Below are 26,085 nucleotides of genomic sequence, written 5' to 3'. Positions count from 1 at the left end.
CCTGGATACGCCACTGGGGGCAATGGATAATGTATAATATTTTTAACCTTCATAAGTAATACATATAACACTTATAACGAAATACTAATAATCGCATTTTGAAATTCCAGGGGTGGGGGAGGCAAGTGCCCTCTCCAGAAACTGCATTTTGTCAATTTTTACAACAAAACTACCAAAACATTTCGCGCTTCGCGCAAACTATACGAACTACTTTTTTGCGCATCACTAATTTGGGGAAAATCAGACTTTTTTGCGCCAATATTAATGTTTTTTGCAGTTAATAGCCTATGCATTGTATGTCATCATATTTGTAAAAACACGATTATCGCACTGTTTTAATTTTTTACAACATGTCTGTCAAAATCAGCTCGTGTAAACCAATATATCGAGCACGAGTAACTTTTGTGTGTCTCCCAAATTAAAGTTTAGCCAATACAAACCAAAAAAAACGCAATTTGTTTGCGCTTCGCGCCACGAGGAGTCAACTTTTCTATTTTTATGCTGTCTGATTGATATGTATTTGAAAAATACCGAATCTCTTTAGTGTACTATTGTTTAATATTTAAGTGTCGCGCAAGGCACAGGACAATTACCAAAGGGGGCGCGGTAGAAAAAAGTTAAGAACCACTCTTCTAAAAGAAGTGGTACGCGTGGCAGTACAGAGCGTCCAAGTGGTAGGAGATCGTAAAAAGGTTGAGAACCCTTGGTCTATATAGAGCAATAGGCCTTTACACGAGCTTGCAGAATTATCAATTAAGGCCTAGTTTATCGCATTAGGCTCAGATGTGTGTAACTGATTTGGATAAATGCATTGAACAGTGTTTGCTTTTTGCTTTTTTTTGTCGATTGTGATTTGCAATTATCCCAGTTCCTAGTTCAATAATCAGGTTTTCGTTAATTTTCTTAAATAACTTACGTTGTATTTCAACTATTCACAACATTTTTCTAAAACAACCGGCGTCTTGTTTGTTTGTAATTTTTAAATCAACTGAGCATTTTCATGAGTTTTGCATAAACCAAAAAAAATAACTGATTTGTGTTCGACCGGTAGTCAGTGAATCATCTTAACCGTGTTTAATGCAGTACTTCCTACAACAATATGTTGTTTAAATCAATATGTTTTTAATAGGTCAAAGTTTGTCAAAACAATTATTTTTAGTTCAAAATTTTAAGTTTTTAAGTCAAAAATTCTCATTTTTAGGTCAAGAAATAACCGCTCTTGTTATGAGGTATATTTAATAGCGGATTGGACCTCGAAACTTTTGTGCAAAACACGGGTTTTCTAGGATTAAAAATGTCACGTACCCACAATTCCCTATAGGTAAGTATTATGTAAATTTAAAGATTGCTTGTTTAGATTTTGCTACGCGAAACAGGATTGTGTATTTAAAGCTTCAATGCACTAAAACCGCGTTATGAAAGCATTCATTATTATCGTCTGTATTTTAGTGATGACTAAGCGTTGTACCACAACATTAACTTCCTAACAGCTCTGAGTCAATGGCCTCATCAAAACCTTACTATCGCAAGACGCAGTTTATTACTTATACATTATGCTTATCGAGATATGACCGAGAGAGGCAACCCCTTTTTTATTAGCTCTAATGTTTGCGTTTAGACGCGTCAGTGAATTGGCGTTCGACATTTTTTAACAAATTTATATGGTCGCCAAAGACGCTTGCCACAATTAAGCAGTTTTTGTCAGCCTTTAGCTCCTAGCAATTTTAAGAGTCGTTTTTATATTACTGAAGACCGAGTCTAACTATTTGCACAATAAATCAAGTCGTTTTAACAAATAAAAGTAAAGATCAAACCAGTGGAAGCCATCGCCATGTTACGTACTATTCAAGTTAGTTTCCCGGAAACTAAAACGTCATGTAAATCTTAACATAATTTAGTAAACACTAAAAAAACAATCGTAGACAGAGACTTTTTAACCTGTAAAAACTAACTGAACTTCAAAAAGTTATTAAAAAACAGACTAGCCATTAGTCTACACAAAAGAGCCGTAGAGCAAAGCCCATGTTATAAATTGTTTCATATGTTTAGGCCATGATTCGAGGCTAAATTGCAATTCGGGTCTACTAAGATATTCAAAACGTTAAAGCAAATGTCCAGTCCAACCCAAAACAACATGACACTGTGCAGACTTGGATGCCATCAAACTGAGTTCGTACAGTTTGACAAAATTTGATAACATAAATATGTATTAAAATAACAATTGCGCTATTCGCGCAAACGCTAACCTTGAGTACTCCTTTAAATAGATTGAAAAGTTTTGAAGTTGGGCGTGTACTTTGCACACAAATGATAATCGCACTTTGTTTGTCATGGAATAATTTTTGCTTAAAATGCTGGGCAAAAAATGGCTCTTAGTGCAATTATCCCGGAAAGCAATAATTATTAACCTTTTTAAGGACTATAAATTAATATAACGAATTAATTTTTAAATAACTACCCACAAAAGGCACGGCTATTGAAATCAAGTAAAACTTAATTGGCATTTTCTGAGGATGGAAAGCGACGAAGCAGCCCTAGAAGCGCAAAGTATCAAAAACGCCCTGACAATCAGCACCGTTGAAAAAGTGCAAGCGGCTTACAGCTCGTTTGCTGAAAAGTATGACCAGAAATCTACAGACCTTGGCTTTTGGGGCCACCGCGAAGCTGCTCTTGTCTGTTTGAATCACATTAAAAATTGCAAAGCGAGCTCGATTTTGGACGTTGCGGCAGGTATTATAGTCGGTCCTCGTGCTTTAGAACTATCTAGGTATTCTGTATTAAGCTTAGAATCTATTTTCTCGGATTAGTTCGGTTGACGGCAAAGTAAAATGGGATTGTGATTTAAATAAGGACATTTCTAAAATCCTTTCACCAACTGTTTTGTCAAGATAAAATAAGAGCATTTTTTTGCCACTTTAGATTTTAATAATAGAGAGACACGTTAAAGATTAAGCAAAACAAGATCTAGTGTACTTAGCATTTGTGTACTAAATCTTGGTAAAGTTTTGTGCCAAAATTTAAATAATATCCAATTTTTGAAACAATAATTACATCCAAGCTTTGATTATGAAAAGAATGGAAAGATGCAAAAACTTATTTTATTTCGTGCAATTTAAAGGGCCAAGTGTTTGATTAAAGCATCGTGAAAAGGTTTTTGTAATTTTGACTCGTACTTGTTCCTAACACTTACCCTAAACTATTAATGTTACAGGAACTGGAGCGGTGGCATTTTATCTGCGTAAGACTGGAAATTTTGTTGGGTCAATCGACGTCATAGACGCCAACATGGAAATGCTCTACATTGCAAGCAAAAAAGAACTGAATTTACGGTAATTTTATTCTGTTTAAATATTAATAATGGTGTCACCTAATATTGTAACCTGTCATTGACTTACAAATAACTTTTAAACAATGTTTCATCAAAGGACTATTACTTGTCATTGGATAGAAGAAGACCTTCCATTTCGTGAGAATTCGTACGATGCTGTAACCTCCATTGGATCCTTATATCCAAATCATCTGCCAATGCAATCCGTTAAGGTCTGTACTGTAGGAAAGAAAAGTAACAATAACGTCACCCTATTATAGCTGTGAGGTCGAGCTTGCACTAACGTTTAGATAGGAAACTAACATATGTAGACTTCTGTACATACCTAAATTGAATATCCTCACAAGACTTGACTATGAGTAGGTTCAGATCAGTCTAAACATGACAATCTGTAGGCTAATCACGGAAAGAATTCTAACATTATTAAAATTAATATGCAATTTTGTGATCTTCGGGCGTGATACCAGTAATATTAGGGCTTAAATATTCTTACTCTCTGTGAAATCCCTTAGATTAAAATCAAGTGTTATTTTAATATTTTCGTAAAAATAGGACTATAAATATCTCAATTTTGAACGTAAAACAATTAGATTGCTACGTGTTGTCTTATCGTTTATTTTAGTTATAGTCGGACGAGTTTATAAATTTATATGTTCGATTTTTTTTATCAGTGATTGGCTTGAACTGGGACGCCGGGGCGATTGCAGGGCAAGGGGGGCGACTTTTTTGGTAAGGGTAACATAGACCGCAAGCGAGCGTAGCGAGCCGAAATATTAGGGGGGTGCGGGGGTATTTCCCCGGAAAAATCTTTGCGGCCACGCCCTCTAGATTGGCTTAAAATGGTACCAAAAATGTATGACAAATGTCAAGCATGTCATTTTACGATTTTTTTGCATTTTTCCGTAGCTCAATCCCTACCCCCTTTATGATTTCCGTCGCATTATATTCAACGTTGTGAAAGCAATATATCATTTTTCATGAAAAGGGCACTTTTGCCCCTATAGGTTAGTAAACAATTGGCTTTCGCTAGAACCACCAGAGAACCTATAATAAACACATGAAAATGTACAAAGTCACTTGTTATTCGCACAGGGAATGCTGAAGGTTGTAAAACGCGGCGGATTCCTGATCTTCAACCTGAGGAACAGACACGCCGGAGATGACATCTACATTGACGAGTTGCAGAAGATGTTGGATGAGTGGATAAAAGACAAAGTGCTCGAACTGGTAGAAGTCAAGGAGTTTCTTCACTGGGAAAATGTTGATAAACTGCCAACTCAGCTTTACGTTTACCAAAAACTTTAAACTGCATTAAGCATTTGGGGGCATAATGTTGCTTTATTTCGCAAAAAATGTTATGCTTTAGGGATTATAGTATGCAGTAAATATGTTGGTTTATTTTTCTACGTGTACGAAGATGTTATATTTAAACCTACTGATTGTAACCAACACATCGACGAAAGCGATGTCCCCAAAACGTTGTAACCATTAAAGTGCTTCCCTCAATTAGAAACAATGACCAACATTCCCCAACGTTAGCGAGAGAGTTTGCCTTTGTAAATTACAATCGACCATTACATCCTGAAAATGGAGTCAATTATGTGAATTTTTTTGAAAATTGCGTAGCGTTTGACAGTTTACATCAAAAATCAGCGCCCTGATGCAACCAATAAGCCTAAATCTCGAGGACGATGCCATGTATTGACCCGGTGCTACACACAGCGCTCGGTGGATGAGTCAGGTCATATACTGCTAAAATAATGTCTATGTGGATGAAACAGATGGGCTGAAACAAGAATTTGCAAACCAGCTGGAGCGCAACAACTAGTTTTTTTATCTTGTTTTTATGTTCCAGCTTGGTTAAAAACAAGTATTGGTTCCGATGGTCCAATAATAATAATTAAATACATGACCTGGCGTTTTTGCAAACCATTAATGAGTATTCAAATTATGATTTCTATGTTCAGTTAACATCTACTATGGAAAAAGAGAGAAAAGCGGCATTAAACAGAACAATTCAGGATACACCCAAGCCATGTAAATTTTGCCAGGAATTGCCGGAGATTTGTTCAAAAGTAACAGAAAGCACCAAAATTATAGTTTTGGTTGGTCAAGAGTGCTGGTTTATTTTCCCTCTCTGGAAACTGGTTGAGGCTTCCAGTTTATGACTGGCCGCAAGATACAGTCTACCAAGTTGTAGAATTGATTTAGCTAAATTACAATGCTTCTTAGTGTTAAATATGCATATTTGTTGTTGATCTATAACAAATAACATTTTACAATACTTTTTGCCTTCGTTAGGTTACAATGCAGCCTATAAAGCAAGTTTCCACAGTAAGGGAATTCCAATATTTTGATGATTTAACCGATACTCTTCGGGGGCTTTGAGGAGTACGAAATCGTGACCAAATTTCAATAATTTTTTTGTAAATCCTATTTTTAAGGTCCAAATCAATGGAAAAACTCTGATTAGCTAAACGTTTCAAACAATTTTGAAATCTGAACAACCCTAACTTTTTTCAAGGGCATTTACCTGCGTGGACATAGAATTCAAATTAAGTATATTGCCTTAATAAAAACATATTTTACTGTTTCCAACTTAAGACTTTTATGTTTAAGAACTTCTCGAAGTATGTTACAGCGCAAAATTAGGTAGAGTTCGCAAAATATCGCATTTATTGCGGCGGTTTTAACAGTTACCAATTTTCAGTTTCAAACGCGATTTTTCTTACGACGCAGTATGGCACCGTGATTACGTATTTGCTTCAATATCACGCAATGCGAACAATGGTTGCTACAACTCAACGTTTGACGTTTGTGAGTGGTTCCCTATCGATATACATCACGGGAATAAGGTGCGTAAAAAAATATGGTGCATGGTTGCTGCAAGAGAGAGCGACTACCGAAAACGTATGTTTCGGGAATCCTGGCATATACCACAAAGGCCGGATACGATGAACTTCACAGCGGACGTTTTGTTTCCAGCGCCGTACCGACAGGTGCGAAAAGTTAACCACTGAATTGTGCGTTGTCTTATCGCTTTATATTTTGAACGTTGTTTTATCGCTGTGTATTTTGAACGCGTCTCGCACATTTTTATCTCCTTTTTTCTTTGTGTGCGTCCTGTTGGCTTTGTGTGTCAGTCCCTGACGAAGGCTTGCCGTATAGTAAGCCAAAACGTTGATTAAAGAAATATATGCCAGAAGAACCTATTTTAAATATATTATGCCTGCTGGTAGCAACAGCATATTTACAGCATAAAAAGTAATAGTTGTTAAGAGGCCACAGCTTGATGGAATATTACATTTTTTTTGTTCACATCAGCTTGATGGAATCTTACATACGAATTTATAATGAACACAGCGCCTTACCCAATATGTAGGGCCTAATATTGTTGCTGCTTTCACGGGGGTCGCATCCTACTTTAATTGTGAAAGGGATTTACCCGACCCATTGTATGCACAATACGAAATATTAATTTCCGTTACAATTTAAATTACACATTTGTTTACACTTACACGGAAATGGTACACCATAATATGCGATGGTGATCAACAATCAACAGCCTGATGGCTTCATACATTTTTAACCACGCAAAATCGGGGCATTGCACGAATGCACATAATATACCGCGCTTATTGCAAAAGGAAGAAACTTTTGCAATAAGCGTTTGTTGCGCTTATTGTATGAAGGGTTTTAGCCTGGACAACGCCGGGTTTTTTTCGTCTAGTTACATATATTTGTGAAATGACCAATCAAAGCTGTGATCGGCAAAGGTTTTGATAAATATCTATGAACCCCTTTTCTCCCTTTGACATGTGTCTATGAGCGATTTTTCTGGGTCACTTTTTTCCAATGCAGTTTAGCCTAACATCCTATATAAGTCATTATTTCGAACCTTGCGCTCGGCGACAAAGTTTTTTTTATTTCACGCGACGAAAAACGCCCACAACATCGCACGAACGCGCCAGTTCAGCAACTGATAAACTGATAAGAGTTCAGCAAAAGTCTCTCGCTCCCCGCTGCGCTCTGGCGCTACCTGGCGGGCGGCGGAGTGGCTCCGTTCCAGAACTCGTATTCGTCGTTGTCGCTCAAGACTTCGCTAGCCTCCGAGTCCACCCAAGCCGTCGCGGTCGACCGCAGCACTTGTGAAGCGCGTTGCGCCTTTGTAACGTCACGCTTCTCTGTCGGAAATGACGTCATTGCGTGGCCTGAGGACGTGGCAATTGTGCTGTTGGCAACGGTTTCGGATTTCCTGGCCCGAGATTGGCGGTCGACATCCTGTCCCACTTGTGACGTGTTTTCGTATACGTCATCACTGCTTGATGACGTGTATGTGGTAGAGGTAACGTTACCCGTTGCTTGTTTTTCTTTAGGTTGCTTTTTGGGCGACCTTAAACAAATTGTTGACAAATAAGTTGTTATATAAAAACTTCCAATAATATAACAACTTTTTATCTCCTGCATAATCGTAGTGATTAACTCAAAATAGAAACCTTAACAGCAATTAGTAAATTAGACACGGAATCCACATGAGTATGTAGTTGTACTGTGATCAAGCCTGCTGACGTACTACAGCGCAATGTTTACGGCATTGCCGCAAATTAAATCAATTTTCCGAGTTTTGGTTGCAGATAAGTTGTTCTGTGTAAAGTGTGCCGCGAACTTTTTGTGTACGGCTAGCAAAAAAAAAGTTGGAGAAACGCCAATCTAGTACCTTATCCTGCTGGTTGACTGTCTCGTTTTACTAGATCCGTCGACTGGCGCCTTACTGCTTTCCAACTGTAACGTTCTGGATAATCTGCCGAGCGCAATAATGATGTTAAAACAGTCGGTTGGACAATTGGGTTGTTCGAACCACAATGGTTGGAGTTTCAATTAGACGTAGTAAGCATACCAAGTACATAAAGAAGTAGGTAGCTGTTTGAAAGTTTCGAATATATCTTTATTGTTCTCTACATGGTTAGAAGGCACTAATTCCAAGTATATGCTGTTGAGGCAGATCACAGAAAGCAGTATATATACTTAGAATCTGTGTATTCTAACCATGTTGAAAATGAATAAAGTGAAAAAAAGGTTCAAAATGCTATCTACATTTTGAGGGTTGTTTGTTTCAGTCAAAACTTTTAAAGCGCGTTAAAAAAATAAAACCATAATATTGCACCCTAAATAGTCTAATCAGTCTAATCTACAATGTAACTGTTAATGTATTGTACAGCATCCTTGCAAGCTGTCCGTCACTAGATTAATTGGGGCGAAAAAATAATAATGAAAAATTTTAAGAGTCTATAATGTTACATAATAGCTTATTTAAAATTGAGTGGTGTTCGAAATGATTGGTTGAATATTTATTTTAACATTAATATTCTAGGTTTTACAAACACCCATGCTATAGAAATAACAAATTGTAAGTGTTTAGAACCTTAAACAATTTATTGTAAACTTTAAAAGTGTTCAAAATGATTGGTGGAATATTTTTTCATATAGACACATCTACAGACATGGCGCTAAATCAACCGATTGAAACAAATTTATCAAAAGTACCTCTCTTTGCGTGAGAGAAGCTTTGGAGGAAATTCCTTGTCTGCTGACTTGTCGCCGAGGCGGAGAAATCGATCGCTCTCAGCTGTAATTTACTGAAGGTTATATTTAGAACGCGGCAACGCGAAAACTACTTTGTCTATTTGTTAAAAAGGCAAACTTTTTTAGATGCTTCGGTTCTCTAAGTATGTAACAAATGAGCTGATGTAGCGAGGGAAAATATTCGTATAAGAACAGCCGAATCAGAATATATTTAAATAAGTGCTCTGGTAAATCAAAAGACGTAAAACTTACAATTTAAGTGAATATCAAATGTGTTATTTAGCTTTCAAAAGTTTGCATTCAATCTGCCCTTGATTTATCTATGTATATAATGTGGGTAAACATCATACTCAACTAAACACCCAGCCGAATCAAGAAAAATGCCCTAACTAGGAATCAGAAACTTATTAAAACAGTATTTTTCTTTACAATCGGGCCTTTAAATAACTATAACTCCACGTGCGGACCGCCGTAAAAATCAGTGACCAATTATTAAAACCACTGCCATATAAATTCGACAGCTGCCTGATTTTGCTACACACTTACTCGACAGCGCCCTCCTACGAGCGGCCATCCTCTGTTTTTCCACGTGGCTTCTGGCCCGTTCGGCCGAACCGCTTGAAGCTGTCCTGCTCTCCCATCCCTCCAACAGCGCCTGCATGCGGCGGTTCTCGCGTCGGAAACTCTCGCGCGTGCGTCGCAGCACGCCCGGCAGTGGGCGCTCTTGCGGCTGGAAACTAAAACGCAAGAAAAGTGCTTTAAAGGGGTCTGACTCCGACCAATGTGTTATCTGCCGCAATGCCCCTGAAACTATATCGCATATTTTTTTTATAATTGTCGTCATATTGGAAGATATTGGGAAGAAATAACATCTTGAATCTCTTTAAAACTTTTAATTTCTTTACAAAACAACCCTGCAAATCTCCTGTTTGGAACTGCTGTCGACAATGATTTGTTAAATTGATAACATATCGTTGTAAGTATGCAAAGACATTACCGACGCTTTCTATGTTTGTTTTTATGATAAAGTCGCTAAAACACTCTGAGTATATCTGTGCTTTAAATTCTAAAAATCTTGCAATTCATCAAGTTAAGTGGGCTGGCCTTTAGCCCAACCACTAACCTAGCTTATTGATAGGTGCTATTTTTTTCTTTCTCGTCCGTCTTTCCATTTATACTTTTAAGCGAGAATACTTTTAAGTATGACCAATTGGCAATAAAATACAACTTTAAACCAAATAACGGGAAGTTTAAAACAGAACCACTTAAATGAGTGGGAGTATTCTTCCCATTGGTCAAAACACAGACCGGGAACAACTAATATGTCAGTAATTCTTCAGACCCTTTCCTCAGAACAACCGATTTCCCATAAGGAGGCGGTGCCACCCTTGGAGGTAGGGCCAGGGTTAAATTGCGCTTCGGCTTGATGTTAACATTTTTACCTTTTTTGTAATGGTGTCAGTGTTGATGTCAATATAAACTGCAAAGGCTAAAAGGTCAAGCAGATCGACATCATCTTGATTAAGTCGTTTCGATACCAACTTGTAACTTTTTCAGTTAAACTGTGACTCACTATAAATAGCGGGACGCCTTAATTATTAGTTTTTCTTTCCTACTCTCATTGCAATAAATCTTGTAAAATATTTATCTTTTCAGATTTTTTTTTTTTAACTTTTATTGAAAATATGACATTGCCCAAGCCTTGCCTTACACGCTCATCTTTAGCTTACAGATCATCAACGAGCAATTCCTGATCTGCAACGTCACCCAGCCGACACTACAAGCTGCAGAGATCTACAAAGCGCCCCCTAAACGCGCCCAAACTGCCCCTGTTGCCCTGTAATTTTAACAGTGTTCCTTCCGGTAAAACATTTTCTTTCTTTTCACCCTGCGATGATTTTTATAAAATCCCGAAAAACAAAGCAGGATTGTCAACTTCAACAAAACTATCAGCCAAATTACCTCGTGGAGCATGATGGCGCGTCACCGTTGCTCTTGGCGTCGCGTGTCGCATGTCGCTCGCCGCCGGACGACAGTGACGTCATGGACGTGCTGGCTGTCGCGTTGCCGGAAGTTCGCAGCGACGTGTCGGAAGAGGTGGCGGACACCTGCGGCTGCACCGCCAGCACCTCGTGACGTAACGGCGACGGCGGTGACGTAACGATGACGTCATCGCGGCTGCGGCGCGGCGAGGAGCGGAAGCGCCCGCCGATGTCCATTTGAGGCTGGACGGAGTTGGGCGGGCCTAGCGACGGGGCTAGAGACTCCCTAGCGTCTTCGCTGCCTGAACCTCCGCCTGATGTAGACGAAGTGTCGCTGCTGCCATTCGCTGTGGTTGTAGCGGTCGTGGTTGATGCTGTGTTTGTAGGGTTCGAGTCGCTGTCCGAGCCGCTGCTCGAATCGTCGCTCGACGTTGAGCGCTCAGCTGTTGAGCTTTTGGCGTAGCCTCCCCCGCAACAGCAGATCTGGAAAATGCCGACCAGCAGTGCCCAGAGCGCCGCGCAGATGTTGTACGCCCGACCCTTTCCTTCGTTATTTGACTTGCCGCTGCGGCCGATCGCCTTCACAGCGTCCACGGTGCTGCGAAAAACAAGCGCAGAGTAAAAATTACTGGGAAAAGGCCGACCAGAAAGCATCCACTGAACTTGCAGTGCGACTATTCTGTAATTATTGTCATTTGTGATTGTTTTTTGTGCTATATAAACTGTTGATGCGCAAATATTAAAAGACAGAAAGTTATATCATTGTAAACGAATGGTCTTTTGTTAGTATTTTAAAAATCAAACCCGAAAAATTCGTGCAAATCTATAAATGAATTTTAGCCCACAAACTGTCTAAGATATAGTTAAGTTTGGTCGAATTAGAGGTACCCTACCCTTATATACTCGTTAGCTTTTAAACCGCCCTGCATCGAACTATGCTTCTCAGATAAATTAATCATTTCAGATAACACTGCTGCATTGCTATTTCAGACGAAAAAAACAAAAAAATATACTTTTCCTGAAAGAAATAAACTATACAGATTTCATAAACAAGTTGCTATACATACTATATTTTTCTAATATTATTTTAAAATGTTTTCTAAATTGTTAAATCCCCATACAGTATTTTTGTCAAAGCAATCTATACTTCCATTCCTGCAACAAATTGTATTTGCCATTTTCGTTATTTTTATGATCTTAAAATGTTTGACGGCTTGTTAGTCAACATACGCAGTGTCTTAAACAAAATTTATACTCACAGATCTTTGGCCCCTTTAAGCTTCTTCTTTATCTTTTTCGCTTTTGCCTTGTTCTTGTCGCTGAAGATGGTCTCCTTTATCTTCTTCACCTTTGCCTTATTTTTCTCGCTGAAAACCTTGTCCTTGATTTCCTTTGCCTTCTCCTTTCCAGCCGCCAGCTTCTCTTTTAGCTTGTCAGCTTTGCGCTTTCCCTTTTTAAACTGGCGCTTCAACTCTTTAGCCTTTTCTCGACTTTCCTCGCTCAGATACTTCTCGCCCAGTTTCTTGACGGTCTTGCCTCCGAAGAGTCCCTTCTTCTTTTTATCTTTGGAGAAGATCTCATCCTCGTCCGAGCTGCCATCTTCCGATTCGCTCCCGCTTAGGCTTTCAGGGTCGGCGGGTCCGCGGGAGAGCAAGGGGTGGTAGTCCGCCCTCCTACCGAACTGCACCCCCTTCTTCGCCCTGCAGCAGCATTTGCAAGCGAAGAACAGAAGAGCCAGGAAAGTGGTTGGAACCAGGATTCCGAGCGCGATGATCTCGCCTATATTAAAAATTGCATTTGAAGGGCTAAAACGGCGTTTTTTTTACCAGTGATACATGTAGCCTACTACTACAGAGGTGCACGGACAGCTCCTTACGCTTAGTTTAAAGATATCAACGCAGGTTTAACAATATATCCACTGTCATAAGTTATATTACTCCTCTGCAACAATGAAGCGACCCATAATCTAAAGTCTGCGGAAAAGACAGCCTTCGCCAATACCAATTTGAAATGCGTTAATATCAAACATCTACAAACAGTTTTTGCTCATTTCTGCAGTTAAAGCCACTAACAAGACAAATCTATTTGGGTCTCAGTCTTGTGTAGGAACCTCAAATATTTGTGTTGAGCACAGTGCTGTACATGCAGTATTATGAGGGTAAATTTACGAACATTTGAAGTGGAGCAGTAATTGTAACGTATACCGTACTAATATAATTAGAAATTTTTCGATATTTGTATTTAAATATTTAGAATTTATTGCTAAATCCATTTATTTAGTGGTCAATATAAAAAAACTCGTATGATTTATACATTGACATATAGTTGTTCACATTAATAGTATAAGGCCTAAGGAAGCGGAGATTAAAGCAGTGATTCGACACTATAGTGTGGCTCGAGAAATTGAAGTGAAACGTGAAATGTTCTGTAATTTAGTAAAGTTGTTTGTTTTATAACTAGGCAATACACGCAATCGCAAGCATTTTAGACTTGAATATTTACTTTCCATTACAAAATTGATAATATGACGATATTTACATGTAGTTTGTCGTATATTAAGGGCGATCATAAAAGAGAACTATATAGTTGTTCTGGTAAAAGTGTTTCGCGAAATATTTTCTTTTTTTATTATCTGCGCTAAATCAAATGCATAAAAAAGTGTGCCCCGAGTGAGGATCGAACTCACGACCTTGAGATTATGAGACTCACGCGCTGCCTACTGCGCCATCGAGGCTTACGTAGCAGAGGATGGTTTCGATCCATCGACCTCTGGGTTATGGGCCCAGCACGCTTCCGCTGCGCCACTCTGCTGAGGGTTTCACGGGGCGAAAAAGTCAATACATTTCGACCGCGATAGGAGAAAAGGGCTAACCATATTACGAGAAGTAAATCGTTAACTGATTGGAAGTCATTGCGTGTGCTCAAACTGGTTTGTGACAATAAAATATTCAATATGCTTGTTTTGCAATGTAAAACGCAGAAAAAATACGAAGCAAAGAAAGTAGAAGGTTACATTATTTAAATTTATATATATGTTTAAAAAAAATAAATGTTAGCAACCTTCCAGCGGTATTTGTAGAATATTGGGCGGTGTATGTCGTATTACAGCCTGCATTCTCTGTTTTTTGCATGAAAAGCGCTCATAAAATTATTGCGAAATAAAAAGTACAACCTTTGACTGTGAAAAATATTAAAACAAAATCGAAAATGCAGTAACGATTCATGACAAAATGCCAAACAGTATTAAAAATACGTTAAAATATGAAGCTTTGGCTGAAAAAACAAACAAAATATAAAAAGCAGACCAGCGCTAAAAGTTTGATACAAAAACGTAGACAAAATAAAGTCGGCGGTAAATTATACCCTTTGACTGAAAATAAAAAAAACTGAAGTAAATCTAAAATGCTTTAAAACACCAAATTTTAGCTGCAAAACAAGGAAAAAACAAAGTAATTTAAAACCGAATGAACACAAACCTTTATTTGGTGGTCCATTTCCAGTCAGTGTGCTGTTATCCGATAAATTCGACCTGTCATCTGCATAACTGTCGTCCAAGTAGCTGCTCCAGCCCCAGTCGTCGTCAAAGCTGTTCCTCGAAAACTCGCTGCCTCGGTCGACAGTGTTCGGCGCACCTTCGTCATTCGCGACGACGTGACCGGCCATGACGTCATCGATGATGTCGGGGTACTTGTCGTCTATCGGGTCGACGTCATTTCCGGTCCAGTCCTGCGAATCCTCGTCGGCAAGTTTGTCAGAAGGCGGGTCGCGACCGAAAAGCCAGTCGTACTTCGGGTGATTTTTAGGTTTGTTGTAAGTAACTGATTCAGCCGGTGGGGTTAAAGTCGGGAAAGGGGGTAAATCAAAAGCCCCGGGGGCGATCGACTCGGGAACCGGCGGCCAAGCCGTGTTGGAACCCTCCCCTGTCTCTGCGCCCAATTCCACAATCGGTGAAGGCTCTACTGCGTCGTAAACTTTGGCGCTTTTTCTGACGATCATTTCCATGTGAGTGGTGGAGGGATGTCCCTGGAAACTGGCCTCGACCAGATAGTGCCGGTAGATATAGTCGCTCGGCTTGTCGTCGTCACTCGCTATCGACTGCTCGCTCTCATCGCTTACTAGGGCGACGCGGCACAGCAGCTTATCCCTGTTATTTGACAAAAACGCATCACATTGACTTTAAGTAGCTAATTGTCATATTCCTTTTGAGCATCCGCAGTATCTGTGAGTTTTTTCTTAACTAATTGAAGGGTTTCTTCTAAACAACAGTTATTTTTGTGTATTTGTTTGGTCTTTTGTAGTTATTTTTAAATATGCACAGGTCGCTGGTAATCGAAGCGTTAAAAAAACGGGTGTGATGTTTCAAAAGTTCTTTTATTTGTGAATTTTAGAGGACTTTCAAGGAACCAAAATAATCTGAGAAGCCTTCTTAGTGATTCTTAAAATACAGTTAGAAAATAGTTTTGCAATACGGTTTTAAGTAAGTATACAAACGGGCTAAAAGCTAAAATTGCAGTATACAATAAACCAATTTCTGTAATAAAATCGGCCTTAGACAGGATCTTGGCTACATCAAAATTCTGACACAATTAGTAGCCTTCTACATTTTCGAAATATATATATAGTATAAATTTAGTAAAGTCACAATGAGAAATGCGGCAGTAATAAAACAAATCACATCTGAAATTACAGTCCGAATCTCCCTTTTACTTGTGGTAATAGATTGACCTTTCCGATAGTGTTTCTATAGGTATTTAAAGACCTTAAAATCGCCTATTTAGAAAACAGTAACAACCTTTGGAGCATAACGGTTTGGGGTGTTAGTCAGACGTAATAAGAATATCAAAGCCCATACAGCAGTAGGTATCATTTTAAACGTTTCGAATAACTCTTTTATTCATTTTCAACACAGTAAGAGGCACTGAATATAAGTCTATATATACTGCTAAAGCAGACGGCAGAAAGAAGGGAAAAAAGGAGAAATGTACCATATAAACCGGGGTGTGGGGCGATTAGAATAGGTCGCCGATAGCAAATAAGGCCATCCAAGTGACTCCATATATATTATTTCCTGCAAGTAACAACCTAATATCACCTGCAAGTCGGTAAAGGAACGCGCATTTTGGCTTCCACGAGGCGGTACCACTTCACAGAGACACTCCAGGTTGGGTTCGCCTCGACCGACGACCATTTGGCCAGCGCTCTGTCCTGATCTGTCTTTCTCATGTGGACTCCAATCTGAAGCGTGTACTCGTTCTCTTCACTCGACACAGTCGCCAGGCTGCCTTTGGGACGGATTGCACGTACGCAGGGGGCAGCATCTACACGGCAAAAACGGTTTATTATTAGGATTATATCTACACGAGTTTTGACCCGACTGTAGAAATACCTGAACGCCAAAATTGCAAAAAATGACAATGAAACAAAGTCTCCAAAAGTTCGCAATAAGGCCTGTGGTTTACACTATCACATGCTTGTTGCACTGCTAAGTTGTTGGAAATACCTCGCCCCCCAAAAAACTAAAAAAAATGTGTAATTTGGTGACAATTTGTAAATAAAAACAACCAAAATAACCACACCTCCAGGTTTTTGCTTGAGTTGTAATCAGCCTGGGGTTAAAAAGGGCATGTCCGTCCATCAGTGTCGACAATTTATCAAAAATATTAATAAAAAATTCAGACAAAAAGTTGACAAAGCCATTTTTGTTAGCAAATCTTTCATGTTGCACGAGATACGTTGGTACTTCCCAACCCATATACTTGTTTTCTGTTGTTCTGGTTCATATATTCAAGTCCCTAATAAGACATACTCTTCTTATGGCCTTAATTTTTAGCTTAAACATGCCCCAAATTCTACATTTTGTCATTGATTTCCGTTATTGCTTTTGTAGAGTACGCACAAATGCGTAAAAATACTAATTTATAAGATTATACAACATTTGACCAATGTTAATAAACGAAATATTACAGAAAATACGAAATAATATTCAAAATGCATCAGAAAACTAATTTTATGAAACGCAAAACAAAATAAAAGGCGCAATAGGCTATTCGAAACAATCCGAGGCACTATTTTGCCACAAACAGCTAAGATTTCTTACCTTCGCATATCCAATTCAGGTTGGAAGGTATATTTCTGCCGTGCGCCACGCGATACTGTTGACAGCCAAACAGCAGTAACAATACGAAGGCCTTCATAACGAAAGCGGATCGTATTTCGTCAATAAAAAAACGCATCTGGTGCAAAATAAATACCCACAATAAACAAGTTTGTTTGCAAAACGACAGCCCTTTCCACGAACTTGTTTTGCCTGACAACCCTTTGGCAAAAAAACTTTCAATTGCCATTGTTGCATTTTCATTGTTGCCGAACAGTGGTATGGGTTGTATCAGCTGATATGCACAAGTATTTGGTTGGAAATAAATCTGCAATAAGGAAAATTTGCGGTTGAAAGGTCGTTTTTTCAAATAGTTGAGTAATTTTAGTAATATTTATCACAAAATGTGTAAACTGCGCACCGGACCGTCAACTGCTGTGATTAAATGCAGCGACGGGGCTGAAAATAATAAGTTACATTTCTATTCTACATCTTATTCATCCTACTATGGAAAAGAAGGTTTTTCTCCAAGGGCGCCTAAGCCAAAGGGAACTGGATATTTAACTAATTTCAGGTAGAAACTTGTACTTGTAACAGTAGACTGCAAGCCTCTAATTAATTTAATTGCTGCAAATTTTAAAACAGTTTTATTTTTTTATTTGAAATTTAAACTTTGGCAAAACTATTGTTTTGTTCAGGTTAAAAGTGTAGATTTTAATACAGTGTATGGTTTTAATCAACTGCTTTACCATTTAACAATGCTATAGCATTCGTAGTGTTTAAATGTAAAAGTTTAATCAAATTTAAATACCTGATCGTGCAAATTTTTTAATATCCACGCTTGTTTTTAGTATTTTTTATTATATTAAATAGACCGGGTGTAGGCTACAACTCCACCATAGACAAGCTGGACAACGTCGCTGTTGGAAACCTACTCAAGGACAACTACGAGACTTCCTACTTTAAGCAGCACCGCCCTTACTACAGCGGGTCGGATGGATGTGACAAGTTACCACTCAAGTAAGTAAATAAATAATTCCCATCATTATTTATTATTCCCAGCATTAACTTTCATCCGCCAAACAGTAAAGGTTGGTTCATACTAGACACGTCTAGCGTTAACGTAAAACGTTTAAAAAAAACGCTTTCGGTTGCGCTAAGTTGAAATATTTCAACTTTGACGCTTTCAGTTATAAGAAGTCACGAAATTTGCCGACGCTAGCGTTTTGTGCCAGACGCTAAAGCCAGAAGCAAAGCGCGTCTGGTGTGATTCTAATGGACTCCAGCCATAAGACCGAGACAAGAACAACACCAACGTCAGAATAAAACACAATTCGGAATAAGGCCAAAATAGGACTAATACCTAATGGTATTGCTACCGTCTAAATCGGAATAAGTCATAAATCCGTCGGACTAAGACCTAAAAGGTCAGAATCAGGCCTAAACAACACTTCAACTAACCCAAAACCCCACCCCTAAGTACATCACTGACTCCCCTAATAATTTCAACACAAACCAATTTTGTAACCCCACCCATACCCACCAATAACCCCAAACAGGACCGAAAATCCGTTTCCAACACAGCGACGCCCTGACGGCGTCCACACCTTGGCACCAAAACGGCCGATACCAGACCGATGGCCCCAGATCTTCCCATACCCTCTACTCATAGATTCTGATTTTTCTGCTTTAGGTATTTTTTGCTTTTTAGGTCTTATTGTGTGTTCCCATTCTAACATGCCTTAAATTGGAATCTCCTCTGGCTGTTGTTTACTACTTGCCATCTTTCATACCGTACGCTAAAATATTATTTTTTATTGTGAGTTTGTTGGATACGATCGGTAAACCGGTAGCTATTTTTGAGTCGGTCTTTTTAATGCAGATACATTTTATAGTCCATCAAATGAAGGGGGCGGAACCGCATTCAGGGGACAAATGCGATTAAATATTTTAATCACTCACCAGTAAAACTTTAACTTGAGGTTTTCCTTAAGACATAAGTCCTACATTCTGAACTTCGTGATCTCAAATATACAACAGTCAGGCGTTTCTAACAAAAAAAAATATATATACACGTGTGTCCCGAAGAGCATCGCTGGTTCCAACCAAAATCAAACAACAAATAATAAAGAAGGGAAATGAATAAAGAGATAGTCGAAACGTTCGAAAAACTATAGTATTCCAGAAGGGCTTGATCACAGAACACACATTGTGTATATGTACGTTTCAGTGACTTCTGTATGGGCTTTACTATTCTTACTGCGTCTTACTACAACCTCCAACGATAAGGCTCCGAAATCCTGAAGCAGTACTTAATAGAAGATAAGTTCGCGCGGATTGCGTATATTTCAAGGCTTTATTTTTTACCAGAATGCTGAGAAACGAATCGGGTTTTACCCAGAAGGCACCGATAACTACAGCTGACTCGAAGGCTGTCCACGGTGCTAGGGAAATGACGTTGGACGATGGAAAACACAGGCCTCTACTAAGGAGGTGAACCTTACCTTAATGAATACTATGATAGCGTGAATTAATACTCTAATGTCCTTAACAAATACTGTAATATGGCGTGACCGGTTCAAAAATTAAATCACACTAATCTTGAATCTTATGCAGATGTGTAGGCTTACATTTGTAACTTGGGTAGGTTACTAATCTGGAATCTTATGCAGATGTGTAGGCTTACATTTGTAACTTGGATAGGTTACTTCATTTGTTGACACACAGCCGATAACATGTTTGTTTTACTGGAACACGTAAAACCTCGGTAACGCTAAACAAAATTAATCAGCTTTAAATCGGAAAAAAATAGTGAAGGCTTTTTTCCTTTGACATTTACCAATAGCGTTTTTTCGAGCAATTGCCCAATGGGTTCAATACACCGATTTAGTGCAAGCATTGTCAATGGATTGCGCTGCTCAGCTGACGATGTTGTAATAACTTGACTCAAGTCTTTTGGACAAATGACTTGGGTTGAAATTCATTTTTTTCATTAAGTAATTTTTAGAAAATTGAGCTATCTATACCAACATTTTAGAACACAAAATAATTTGCTTGCTAAATGTTGCATTTTGCTTATTTTTTAGTTCACTTATTGCTCATAATTGCACAAGTTGAAATTTCTAATAGTACAACGTTTTATTTTTATGACAAGGCCATGACATGAAATTGACTTGACTATAGCACTTGACTTACGCAACTGATGACTTGGACTTGAACATGGACTTAAATTATTTCACAAATGACTTGACTGGAACTTAAGTCATTTTAAAACGACTTGTTTACAACACTGTCAGTTGGTAAAGCAATAGTTCCGGAACGGTAAAGTTTGTGAGTTAAAATATCACCAACATCGAGGTCTTACGAGATCTAGTGACCAGTTGTTTGGTATGAAATACCTATTTAGTTTAAGTTGGTCTTATCAATAATTCGTTGGTTTAACTAGACAATATTGCAGTGTTTTAAACGAGTCATTTTACAATGACTTAAGTCCCAGTCAAGTCACTTGAAAAATAACTCAAGTCCAAGTAAGTCTTTTGCAGAAAAAAATATCCGAGTTCAAATCATCAGTTGCCGACTAATTTAAATTGGTCTATCAAACAATTAGCTTAGAGCAGGGGTCGGCAACCTTTTTCCAGTCGCGGGCCAAAAAAAAACTCAGAAAGGTCTTTACGGGCCGCACAAAATAATAACTAAGAATTGTGTTATTGAAATGTTAGAACTGAATCAGGCGGGCTCGGATTTATTTGCATTTAAAAACGTGTTTAGTTACATTTACAGAGGCAGTAAAATGTAGACGCAAAGCGCCAAAAAAAACGGTTGTTTGGTTTAAAATTCGATTTCACACGTTCGTCATCCATACTAATAATGAAAAGTGTACTAAAATTACTTCGAGGTTAATCTAGGTCAGTGTTTGTTAACCGTTTTTAGTCACGGCGCACCTGGCGAGCGAAGTGAGCGCGATTTTTTGGGGGGTATACCGGTATTTCTTTTAATTTCTTGCAAGTTTTTATAACATTGCCGAAATTAAAAAATAAAAAAAAGATGAAAAATATATGTCCAATATTTTTCAATATGTTTTCCGTTTTCGCGCGACGCACTTGGCAGCCTTCCACGGCGCAACGGTAAAGAAGTGGTGATCTAGTTGAAAAGGCAGCATTGAAAGGTAAACAAACCGGACGTAATATAAACATTAGCGCGAAGCGCGAAAATTTTTCGCATTTATAGACTCGTGTCTAATTTGTCAAAGAGGCGGTGGGCCGGATTAATTACATCGTCCGGCCCGCGGGCCGTAGGTTGCCGACCCCTGAGTTAGAGTAACGAGGCAGTATTTTCTTTGGGGGTCAAAGGGATGAAAATCACACGTAAAAATCCTAACTAAACCGATAATAACAATTTCAGACTGCAGAGCAAGAGGGTCGCACATCTGGACCAGGGTTCCCTAAATTTGGTCACTGAGGCCGACGTCTGCTATAAGGGTGAGCCAAGCAGAAGAATGAACACACATTTGAAGGTGAATGATTGACAGACTATAATATGGCACCATCTTAAAAATAAATAAATAAAAACTTCATATTCACTTCATATATCTCGCCTCATATTCACCCCTTGAAATAAAACGCATGATTACAACTATGTAAACCATAGTACTGTATTCAGTACATTTTGCCACAGATTTACAGACTGGGAGACAAATAAAATAAAAAAAATATAAAGTAGGAAAATTGCGCTAAACATATTTATTTATTTGAAGGCAAAGCATATATTTAATTGCTCCTGACAACAAAGCAAAATTTGAAGTCTGAAATTTAAACAAAATAGATTAACAGAAGCTACATGCTTATACCTTTTTGCAGAGTTTGTCCAGGGTTTATTTGAAACGGAAATCACTCTTTGTTCTGCAAAATATTTGATTTAATAAACTTCCGAAAACTTTTCACGCTTGATAGCGATAAAAAAGACTTTCGTTGGCATAATATTGAAAACAAATAAAGAGGTATTCGAAACGTTCAAAATACTATATAGTCTATAGTGGCTTTGATATTCCTTCTACGCATAACTAAATCTTCAACCATTATGCTCCATCGTTTGCATAAGTTTTGGCAATCGCAGACAGTACATCAAAATATTTTACAAGTTATATATATGTTACACGTACTCCATAGCGTTACGCGACAACGTTAAAACTAGTAGCGCAGTGCACAGTTTGCAAGTTTTTAATCTACTACATGGTAATATGGCAAGTTCCAGAAAACAAACATATCATTTTACGTTATAAAATTCGTCGTTTTTGCCAGCAGGTTGAAAAGCTGTCTGCTATACTGTGTTGTTCAAAAAAAAAAACTTAAATGCTTTAATCTTGTTAGGACGTTGGGGTGATGGAACCGTCCGGATTCACTCACTACCACCATTTTGATCCCATACAATACCTACACAGGGCGCCGTATGGCGGTGAAAGGTACACCAGGTAAAGAATTGACGGATTTTTTCCAAGGCCAATTTAAAAAAACTTTGCCTTAACTCACGCTTCTTCGTTATTTTCAAAGGAAAATTGTAACTTGAAACAAAAAATTAAAAAGAAAATGAACCACAATGACTTTGTAGGTAGCGTAGAAATAACAAATGAACAACAATTTGATTATATCCGAATAACAATTGAAAACAGTTTGCTAAAAAATACTATTGTAGCACAAATGATTTTTCTCCTTGAAATGATAAATAAACAATGATTAAAGAATATCAATCAACCCTTGTAAATATATACAACTGCAGTTTATTAGGCTTTAAGAAAAGTTTTGCCTGTGTTTTGTTACAGGCCGACGGAGATTAGTGAGCATCAGGGAAATTTCGTGCATTGGCCGACGCTGAAGGGTTCAGAGTTGAACAGGGCTATCTGCAAGCGAGCGCAGAGAGATAACGGTAAAAACAATGCGACTGACTTTTTTGTTTTTCTGTTCTTGCAAGAGTTTGTTGTTAGTTTCTCACCGTACCCCTTTTCGTAAGATTTGCTAAACAGAAACCTTTGGTTTCCTAATTCAACAAATTACTGTAGAATGCCCAGAAGTCTAATTCTAATATGATTAGGACAAAGCACAAGATCTCTAAATGGCTTTAATTTTTTCCGATTCTGTTTAAAAGCGTGTTTATAACGATTAAGGCGAATTGAAAAGCGCGATACTAATTATATTTTTAATCTATAACAATATTTTAGTCGTCCAAAATTAATTGTTGGTTCTTAGAAATGTAATTTAAGTATTTTTTTGTTTTTATCTAAAAGTGAAAAAAAGTGAGGCTTTTTTCTGGTCAAATAAAAAGTAGATCATTCGACAAAGAATTTTATTTTAAGTGCCAACGTCTGGATGACCTAAATTCAGGTGATATTAATCAGGATGAACTTGCAATTAAGCGAAAAACATAGATAGGCTATGTGGCTAAACACCAAAATCATTATGTAACACGGCAACAAAACAGAGCGAAAAACATAATTTTGTATCACCAAATTATCTTTTAACGCAAATAAAAATTACTGAAAAACTAAGTATAAATTAGAGGCATTGCAATTCAACCTAGTACAAATTGCCTTTAGGTTACAGCTACGAGACTGCCAGGCCTCGTTTCGTAAAGCGAATCCCGGATGAAGCCTTCACCAAAGTGGGTCAAGTACCCCCTCTAGTGGCAAGGAGGATACACAAAAACGACCCGAGCGAGCTTGTGAACATGGCCAGGGGCGCCGATCACTCGACGTGAGATTATAAGCTATTTGTGAGGTTGACGTTAAGTTGGTTAATATAAAGTAGTTTTTGTTGAGTTGGTCAATATTATTTGTTTTGTTGACTTGGTTAATATTGATTTTATTTGTTAAATTGGTTAGTATTAGGTTCTTTTTTGTTAAGTTACTGCTTCCACAATTTTAAAAACTATTGAGAATTTTTTTTTTCACCTTTTTAATTAATCAAACCATAAAAAAACTACTGCAGTCGACCCAACCTAATATGTTGAGAAACACTGCCCTAGACTGTAATTAGTATAACCCTGATTTTTTAATTGCACTGTGTTTGGTTGAAGTCAAAAAGATTTATTGATGACACGTTTCGTGTTCCAGACTGGCCAACGCCTGGTTCAGGGGCGAACAGCCGCCACGAAAGGGCGCCACCGAGCTGGGTGCTATCGGAAACAAGGAATCGACCGGATTTTCGGCCAATAACGATCGTTACGTGGAAATGCGCGATAAGGACGCTCGCTTCACCACCCACTACGACGTCAAATACGGACAGACCACGCAGCCAGGTTTGTAAATATTGGCCGAAAAATCCAAGTTTATGTCGTTTGTCAGTAAGGGCTTAAATACAATTCAAAGCCTATTATTTTCCGAAAATAGGAATCACGACTTGGCAAAGGCAGTTCAATAAACTGTGGACATTTTTAGGTGGGGCGCTAAATAAGTTTAGCGCCTTCGATTTCGTCCAATAGCAAATCACGGACTCAAGGAAGTTGTTTTAATAAACAATTTTTACTTGAAGTGCAAAAATAAATAAATATTAAAGCCCCTACAGGAGTTTACAGCTTGTTTTGCACGTATTCAAATAGTAAGGAATTATTACAAAACGTTTAAAATATGCCACATGCGTTTATGTGGGCTTTGGAAATTATTCTATGAGAACTGAAACGGTAAGCCATTATGCTCCAAAGTTTTACTTTTGGTTTTCATTGTTCAAAAGTAAGGTACGACAAATAAGCAAAAGACACACCCACAGAAAAATCAGTCGAAATTATATTTGTTTTATGATTCTTTCAATTAAGGTTAACAAATCCAAGTCATTTTTGTTTACTATATGGGGAGTTTACTTGATATCCGTAAGGTATTAGGCTGCGCAGTGGGACTTCAGCCATAAGACCGAGATAAGAAAAACGTCATCGTCGGAATAAAACACAGTTCAGAACAAAATAGGACTAATAGCCTACCTAATAGTCGTTGGACTGTCTACATCGGAAAAAGTCCTTAGCCCGTCTGAATAAGACCTAAGTGGTTAGAATCTGGCCTAAACAACACTTTTTTTTAAAACCCAAACCCCACCAAAAACCCAAACAGGGCCAAGATTCCGGTGCCAAAACAGTGGCGCCTTAACGACGCCGATCAAACTAGGGCGTCCAAACGTAGACACACAAACGATCGTTCCATACCCTCTATTCAGGCATCATTGTGGCCATGTAGGCCTTATTCCGATGAATTTAGGACGTATCCCGGCAGGTTTAGGTTTATTCAGACTATTTCGATGTTGTTCTGTACTGGATATTACTCCATAGTTGGCTTTATTATTTCGTAGATCTTATTACTGTTGCACAAAAACATAAAATGAATAAATGGTAAATCTTACTAAAGCAATGCTACAACTATTAATTTGCAGTGTACCGCGGCAAAGCGGCCTGTATCGATGCTTCGAAGCCCAAGAACGGTTTCACCAAAAGCAATCTCGTCCACTCGTACGGCGACGGGCGAAAGTTCAAGGAGCGCGGGTTCGAATCCTACCATCCCCTCGTGGCCAAAGTCATCAAGGTTGAAAACCCGTGCTACATCGACAATACGAAATACCCGAAAGCGCGTGAGCCATCGGTCGGCTACTGAACTTTCAATAAACGTTTTTGTGCTTGTTGATCAACCACGATTAAGTGCTGTACAACAATTTTTATGAGTGAAAGCGTATATTGTGCCTACAATTTAAAATGCGGTCAAAGCACATGTTAGAGGTTAAACATTAATTGTGGATTGAAGATGGACCACTACTCTATGAAAGGTGGCCGATTTTGGTTTGCTGGGTGCATAGAGTTGAACTATCTTAATACAGCAATACAGGTACTACATAATTCCACGAAACGGCTTTTTAGAATCGTATTGGCCTTAGCTAATCAATTACAGTTCATTTCGAAGGTACACAATTTGAGAAACTATAATAAATTCCATTGCCAACAAAAAATGTTTTTAGGTAAACTTTTTAGCGATATATAGGGCAGAAAGAAAGTTCCTTAAAAGAAAGCGTTTCTCCTACATTTTCTCTTGCCAAAAGTACTTTTTTAGCTTAGATTTTATGCAGAATTATTAC

At 38.3% G+C, this 26,085-nt stretch overlaps 1 protein-coding gene and 2 non-coding genes across 3 annotated transcripts; 1 reads left to right on the top strand and 2 right to left on the bottom strand.

Moving 5' to 3' along the window:
• Positions 1-13,554: 13,554 nt before the first annotated feature.
• On the bottom strand, positions 13,555-13,627 carry Trnam-cau (transfer RNA methionine (anticodon CAU)). Its single transcript has one exon. It is a non-coding gene; the product is annotated as a tRNA-Met (tRNA).
• Positions 13,628-13,632: 5 nt separating this feature from the next.
• On the bottom strand, positions 13,633-13,704 carry Trnam-cau (transfer RNA methionine (anticodon CAU)). The gene has a single exon. It is a non-coding gene; the product is annotated as a tRNA-Met (tRNA).
• A 3,687-nt stretch (positions 13,705-17,391) lies between these two features.
• Positions 17,392-25,610, top strand: LOC146157228 (stabilizer of axonemal microtubules 4-like). The gene is made up of 9 exons (XM_083388134.1): positions 17,392-17,561; positions 17,861-18,007; positions 19,358-19,480; positions 21,389-21,500; positions 22,354-22,454; positions 22,803-22,906; positions 23,574-23,730; positions 24,090-24,274; positions 25,393-25,610. The coding sequence occupies exons 1-9, from the start codon at positions 17,392-17,394 to the stop codon at positions 25,608-25,610; spliced, it is 1,317 nt and encodes a 438-aa protein (XP_083244260.1).
• The last annotated feature ends 475 nt before the right edge of the window (positions 25,611-26,085 follow it).

This window comes from Ascidiella aspersa, chromosome 4, assembly GCF_963924565.1.
Source record: "Ascidiella aspersa chromosome 4, kaAscAspe10.2, whole genome shotgun sequence".
NCBI lineage: Eukaryota > Metazoa > Chordata > Ascidiacea > Phlebobranchia > Ascidiidae > Ascidiella > Ascidiella aspersa.
Note: the sequence above shows the minus strand (reverse complement) of the source record. Positions and strands in the feature narration are given on the sequence as shown.

Excerpts from the sequence above, each read along its gene's own strand:
- LOC146157228 (XM_083388134.1), top strand. The coding sequence starts at position 17,392 with ATGTGTAAACTGCGCACCGGACCGTCAACTGCTGTGATTAAATGCAGC. Across the intron at positions 18,008-19,357 it reads TGTGACAAGTTACCACTCAA|AATGCTGAGAAACGAATCGG; the intron begins GTAAGTAAATAA and ends ATTTTTTACCAG. Across the intron at positions 22,907-23,573 it reads GCGAGCGCAGAGAGATAACG|GTTACAGCTACGAGACTGCC; the intron begins GTAAAAACAATG and ends AATTGCCTTTAG.